Source organism: the organism of the source record quoted next, unplaced genomic scaffold (genome assembly GCF_019419815.1).
Source record: "Pyrus x bretschneideri cultivar Hongxiangsu unplaced genomic scaffold, Pyrus_bretschneideri_v1 Contig93, whole genome shotgun sequence".
Classification (NCBI taxonomy): domain Eukaryota; kingdom Viridiplantae; phylum Streptophyta; class Magnoliopsida; order Rosales; family Rosaceae; genus Pyrus; species Pyrus x bretschneideri.
The window spans coordinates 1,072,372-1,079,008 of NW_025999835.1; the positions used below are offsets into that span (position 1 = coordinate 1,072,372).

The 6,637-nt window shown below is 39.8% G+C and overlaps 1 protein-coding gene and 1 pseudogene across 1 annotated transcript; one reads left to right on the top strand and one right to left on the bottom strand.

The window, feature by feature from the left end:
* The first annotated feature begins 31 nt into the window (after window positions 1–31).
* LOC103966532 lies at window positions 32–2,842 on the top strand (annotated as a pseudogene).
* Window positions 2,511–6,271, bottom strand: LOC103966512 (UDP-arabinose 4-epimerase 1-like). Its single transcript, XM_009379679.2, has 10 exons — window positions 6,156–6,271; window positions 4,774–4,904; window positions 4,585–4,698; window positions 4,392–4,499; window positions 4,186–4,277; window positions 3,957–4,098; window positions 3,700–3,794; window positions 3,450–3,579; window positions 3,204–3,348; window positions 2,511–3,098 (listed from the first exon to the last, which is right to left on the bottom strand). The coding sequence occupies exons 2-10, from the start codon at window positions 4,894–4,896 to the stop codon at window positions 2,869–2,871; spliced, it is 1,179 nt and encodes a 392-aa protein (XP_009377954.2). The 5' UTR covers window positions 4,897–4,904; window positions 6,156–6,271; the 3' UTR covers window positions 2,511–2,868.
* Between the last annotated feature and the right edge of the window lie 366 nt (window positions 6,272–6,637).

The following is a 6,637-nucleotide window of genomic DNA, read 5'->3' on the forward strand; positions in this document are numbered from 1 at the left end:
TAAAATGAGTGTGAAATCACCTTCCTTCTAAAATGATAACTAGAAGATTTTAAAAATAACGTAGCCAAGTTCGAATCCTCTTCTGTAGTTCTAGGTTACGTTTCAGAATAACGCATCTCTCAAAAAATGTAAGTGCATCACTTATTTGGAGTGCGAATAACACTTCTCTTCAAAATTTAACTATAACACAACTGACATTCAACTGCTCAAACTACAAAGCAGCACTTTTTTCTTCCGAGTCGCCACCAGTAAGACCAAATGAGGCTGAGATCACTAGGTGAAAAGGGAAGCCAAGTCTTCAACCAAATTCTGAAGATTACCCGGTTGGGGAAGTCTGGGAGGATCGACGAAGCGGTTAAAGTTTTCTCACAAATGACTCAGAGGAACACAGTAACATACAATTCTATGATCTCTGCTTATGCTAAGAATGGTAGAGTTGGTAACGCGCGCCAACTGTTTGATCAAATGCCACAAAGAAACTTGGTTTCTTGGAACACTATAATTTCCGGGTACCTGCACAATGGCGAGGTCGAGGAAGCTTATAGGATTTTTATTAACATGCCGGAAAGAGACCTTTACTCGTGGACTTTGATGATATCTTGCTATACATGTAGTGGCGAGCTTGAGAGCTATTTGATTTGCTTCCGGATAAGGGGGATGCAGCTTGTTGGAATGCAATGATTGCAGGGTATGCAAAGAAGCGGAAGGTTGATGAGGCTAAGGGTTTGTTGGATAAATGCCGGCCAAAAATTTAGTTTCCTGGAATTCAATGCTTGCAGGGTATACGAAAAATGGGGAGATGCGGCTGGGAGTGAGGTTTTTTGAGGAAATGCCTGAGAGGAATGTGGTTTCGTGGAATCTGATGTTGGATGGGTTTGTTGAGGTTGGTGATTTGGATTCTGCTTGGAAGTTCTTTAAGAAGATTCCAGACCCAAATGTGGTTTCTTGGGTCACGCTGTTATGTGGGTTTGCGCAAAATGGGGAGATTGCAAAGGCAGAGGATCTCTTTGACCAGATGCCAAGTAGAAATGTAGTTTCTTGGAATGCAATGCTTGGAGCCTATGTTCGAGACCACCAAATTGACAAGGCTGTTAAATTATTCAAGGAGATGCCTGAGAGGGATTCCGTGTCGTGGACAACAATGATCAATGGGTATGTACGTATTGGTAAGCTTGATGAAGCAAGGCAATTGCTTAACCAAATGCCATACAAGAACATTGCAGCACAAACAGCAATGATGTTTGGATACGTGCAAAATGGAAGGATGGATGAAGCAAGCGAGATCTTCAGTCCCATTTCCATCCTGTGATGCTGTTTGTTGGAACACAATGATTGCAGGCTATGTTCAGTGTGGGAAAATGGTTGAAGCTCTATCTCTTTTCCGAAAAATGATTAACAAGGACATTGTTTCTTGGAATACTATGATTACTGGTCATGCTCAAACAGGACAAATGGATAAAGCAGCTTGAAATCTTTGAGTCGATGGATGAGAGGAGCGTAGTTTTGTGGAATTCTCTGATTGCAGGTTATGTGCAAAATGGGTTATATCTGGATGCACTAAGGAGCATTGTGAAGATGGGACAGGAAGGGAAGAGGCCTGATGTTGACTTTTGCGTGTGGTCTAAGTGCGTGTGCCAATCTTGCAGCTTTACAAGTTGGAAAGAAACTTCACCATTTGGTTGTGAAGTGTGGTTATGTAAATGACTTGTTTGTCAGCAATTCCCTGATTACAATGTATGCTAAAAGCAGGAAAGTTGTGGATGCTAATCTTGTGTTTGAAGATATCAAGTGTGGGGATATTGTTTCTTGGAATTCTTTGATATCTGGGTATGCTCTAAACGGAGATGGTGAAGAGGCAGTAAAGTTCTTCAAAAAGATGCTAATAGAAGGGATGAATCCAGATCAGGTGACCTTTGTTGTGGTGTTATCAGCATGCAGTCACAGTGGGTTGGTTGAGCTGCAGTTTAGAAATTTTTAAGAGCATGACTGAAGTTTACCTTATTGAAACTCTTGCCGAACACTATGCTTGCATGGTTGATCTGCTCGGTCGTGCAGGGAGGCTAGAGGAAGCCTTTGAAATGGTGAGGAATATGAAGATCACGACAACTGCTAGAATATGGGGTGCATTACTTGGAGCTTGTAGGATACACCGGAGTCTACTACTTGGAAAGTTTGCTTCTGAGAAGCTTTTAGAAATTAAACCCGATAAAGCTTCAAATTATGTGCTCTTGTCGAACATGCATGCTGAGGCCGGCAGATGGGACGAGGTTGAAAGAGTCAGGGTATTAATGAAAGAAAGTAGCACGGAGAAGCAGCCAGGCTGCAGTTGGATTGAAGTCAGAAATCAGGAACATGCTTTTCTCTTCGATGATCTGGCGCAGCCCAGAACAGCAGAGCTTGCAAGCATATTGAAGAGTCTAACCACAGAGATGAGAAACACCAGTTACTTGTCGACACCTTATGATTGACAAAGATTTACAAACTATGACAAATGGTAACAGCCTTTTCGCTCTCGCTAAGCTATTAACATTATAGCATTTATCAGTAAATAATCACACGGAGTATTCATTTGTAATTTTATCAATTGTTCCTCAGTTGCATTCAAACGACTTGTGTTACTTTTGAATAGAGAACTCATATATCACCAAGGAAATATCTAATCCTCTCCTTTTCTTTTTCTGGGGTTGAACAAAGTACAGGAACAGAAAACACAAGCAGGGTTACTCTTGTCCATTCTCTCAACAAACCCAGAGATTTTCTTCCTTGCCGATTGGAAATTTACAACATGTTCCAAGTAAAAGGAAATCCATGTTCAACTCAATGGAGCAACATCCGGCTTCCACAACGATATATCTGGTATCTTTTAACCTAAGTATTAGAAGGACCATAGCCGTTCAAATGCAATTTTTGCCATCTCCATGCAATCTGTAGGCTTTCTTGAAGTGTGTACTTGGCTGTCCAATTCAACTCCTGCCTTACCTTGGAAGGATCACTATAAACTTTAGCATAGTCCCCTGGCCTTCGGCTGAGGTATTCAACCTTTATGTCCACTCCTGTCGCCTTCTTGCATGCCTCGACAAACTCCTTCACTGAACTACCTGTGATCAAAATGATCAAAAAGAACTTCAGGAAATGCGGGGCCAGCGAGGCAAGGGTAAGGAAAGGATGACAATAATTTCAACGCAAATGACAGATTTCTTGACCTTTTCCAGTGCCCACATTGTAGATCCCAACCTTCCCCGGTTTTGCATTGGCGAGAGCTTTCACATGAGCATCCACCAGGTCAGTGACATCAATATAGTCCCTCACACAAGTACCATCAGCTGTATCATAGTCTGTTCCTCTGACCTAGAATCAATGACATACACAAAAGAATTCAATTTCTCACATGGATTTTGGCCTAAAAAAGTGTACTGAAAAAGAGGAGGGGAACGGAGGGAGAAAGGTACCTTCAGTCCAGGAATAATCCCTCGAGCGGCATCAAAACAGGCACCAGATATTCGTCCCTGCTCACGTAGCTCAGGTCGAGGAGCCTCTCCTAGTCTTCCCTCCGGGTCTGATCCTATCACATTAAAATATCTGGATATATAACCGTACATATGTTAGCTTCAGTTATACCCAAAATATACATTTTGAATTCAGAAACGCTTGTGCGCACACAAACACTTTTCATGGAATTAAGAAGAATTCGCTGCCTACCGTAAGATCATGACTGCCATGTTTGAGTTTTTGGAGAAGTCTAGTATGATATCTTCTGCCATCTTCTTTGCTTTTCCATATGGATTGATTGGGACCTGAATTCGTACAACTATACATATTGAGTATTTCGAAAATTAGCACATCTTGATACAACTATTAATCTGTGTTGTATTTGGCTTGATATACTAACACAATATTTGAACTTTGCAGTTAACACATGATTAACTGACAACTAAAACTGTGTTACGAAATCTCACTTGCTCGGTTTCTTCGGTGATCGGCATCTTCTTAGGTTCACCATAAGTTGCACAAGTACTAGAATAGATCAATGTTTTTACATTGTGTGCTGCCATTGCCTCCAAAACCAACAGGGTATTTGATGTGATATTGTGATAGTATCTGCAGCAGAACACTAATTGTATGTCATTACCAGGTAAACAGAGACGAAAAGAAAACCTAATTAACGCGAAATTGACGATCGAATACCGAAGAGGCTCGACTGTACTTTCCCCAACATAAGCAACAGCTGCAAAATGCATGACAGCATCAAATGCATTCTCTGAGAAGATTTTATTGACCTAAGACAAGAATCAAGGAATGTCCAACACATTGTTCACCCGAGTTCAATTTACCTTGTACGCATATTAGATTAGTTTAAAGTAGAATGTACAAAAGAAGCATAATTAGGATACAGCTTTTGCATCTCCAAGGTCAGCGTATATGAACTGAAGCCTCCCGGGTTCTGGAAACAAGTGTTGAAGAACCCTAAAAGCACCGATGTTTCCTCGAGAGAGATTGTCCTGTGAACATTTTCAGAAGGGTTTTAAATCAACGAATCATGCAACAATTACGAAGAAAAAGCTTTCAAGAATGATCGATGTATACCACTATCGTTACACGGCATGAGTCCTTCAAGAGCCTAAGTGCAGCATGAGAGCCTATGTAGCCAGCTCCTCCTGTGACCAAGACATGAGTGACCCCTGCTTCATGAAAAGAGAACTGCAAAAACAAGGCGAATGCAAAGAAAATGCATCAAAAAAATCAAAACAAAGCGAAGATTAAATCGGAACATACCTTGTTGAGACTGCTAGAATCATGTGACTGCTTGAACATGACAATGCAGAGGGTGAGTAGGCCGGCAGCTGCGATAAATTTGCTGGAAAAGTTCCTCCTCCGTTTCGAGACTGGAATATCCATGCCCGCAACTGCAACCACAGAATTGGTTCAAAAAACAAATTTGGTACTGAAGCACTTTATTTCAAAGTGCTTGTACAGGAGTAAAAATTGTCTATTTGATGAGTCCAAAGTCTATGCTCGATGTTCCCAATGCTTATCATCCAATTCAATGCCTAACTTTGCCAACTTTAATTAATCTTGCTTTCAAGTCTAAAATCTAAAAGCACTTTGCCGACTTATCGTAGCTACACTCGTGACCTGAAAATGTCATAAAAACAAATGATACTACTGAAATTTGGGGAGAATTTTTTACTGCCTAAAAGAAAAGAACTGCACTTAAAATTTCTGGTGTAGAGAACGAAAAACATCATAAATGAATAAATTGAATACGAAAAGGACCCGCCTCTAAATTAGAAAGATTTACGTAAGTATAATAAAATTGAACATCCATAAAGACCCAACAAAGAACGTTACCAAAGTATAAAAAAATTCAGTTAATAAATTAGAAGAGATAGGAGTCATAGGCAAAGAAAGGAACGTTACAGAAACATGGAAAACAAAGTGATTTGGACACAACAAAAACATGGAACATAGCTTTCCAGTGAACTTTACGCTATGTTTGAATGAGGAAATAAACTTAGAATTTGGGTAAAAGTTAGAATTTATAAATTGATATGCACCAATTCCCTTATTTGGATCAATAACCATAGAAATTTGGAATTTCTGTGTGGAAAAAAACTTGGAATTTGGGACCTCCAATGCTCAAGTTTAAATTCTATGTAAATAGGTGTCATTTCTCAATATCTATGATTGAGAGTTTAAAAATAACAAATTCCGTATTCAATTTCATTGTTCTTTTAAGTTAACCAAACAAGAAAATTCACAAATTCTAGAATATAAAATCTCGTCGTTTCAATTTCTGTCATTTTGAAATTCCTTAGTAATATTAAATTTATTCATCCCTAAGTCACTCAATTTCCGTCACTTTGAAATTCCTTAGTAATATTAAATTTATTCATCCCTAAGTCACTTAGTACTACGGTCTAATAGTATTCTTCTTCACTTGTAAGTGAGAGGTCTTAGGTTCGATTCTTGCCAAAGACAAATTTCAATTGCATTATTGCTAGCCCATTGTAAGGCTAAGCTTATCCCTTCCCTTTACTCCTCCCTATTACGGTAGATAATATCGTTTGTTCCAAAAAAAAAAAAAAAAAAAAAAAAAAAGAACCCTAATGACTGAAACTAATAATTAAGCAAGGGCTGAAATTCATGACAAGAACCTGAGGAGTCTGGACTGCCACACAGAAACTGGTCACCTCAGAAACGCAGAAACCGGCCCTTCGAAACGAGGACTTGGACTTGGTGTTTGAGAATATAAAACGTCTCTAGTCGTTTCTGTATGCTTACATTGGCTATATATATATATATATATATATATGAAGGCTGAGGATTAGGTGGAATGTATATATAGGGTAAGTTTGAGAAAATAAAGAAGTGTCACCAAAGTTATGAGTGAAAAGGAAAGAATAACTGCCATGAATATTCGGGGGGAGAGAGAGAGAGAGCGCGACTTTGGACGAGGTCTTCCTGCAGGTCTTTGTGTTTCGTTGAAGTGAAGGAGTACGTATACAGACACATTTCACGTGCATGCTCGAGGTTCAGGTCAGCGGCTTCAGCCTCTCTCCCGGCCTTCTGCCTGTGAATTGACCGGCCTGAGCCCGCAGCTTTACGGTCTCTGTAGCTGTCAGGCCAGCTTTGCTTC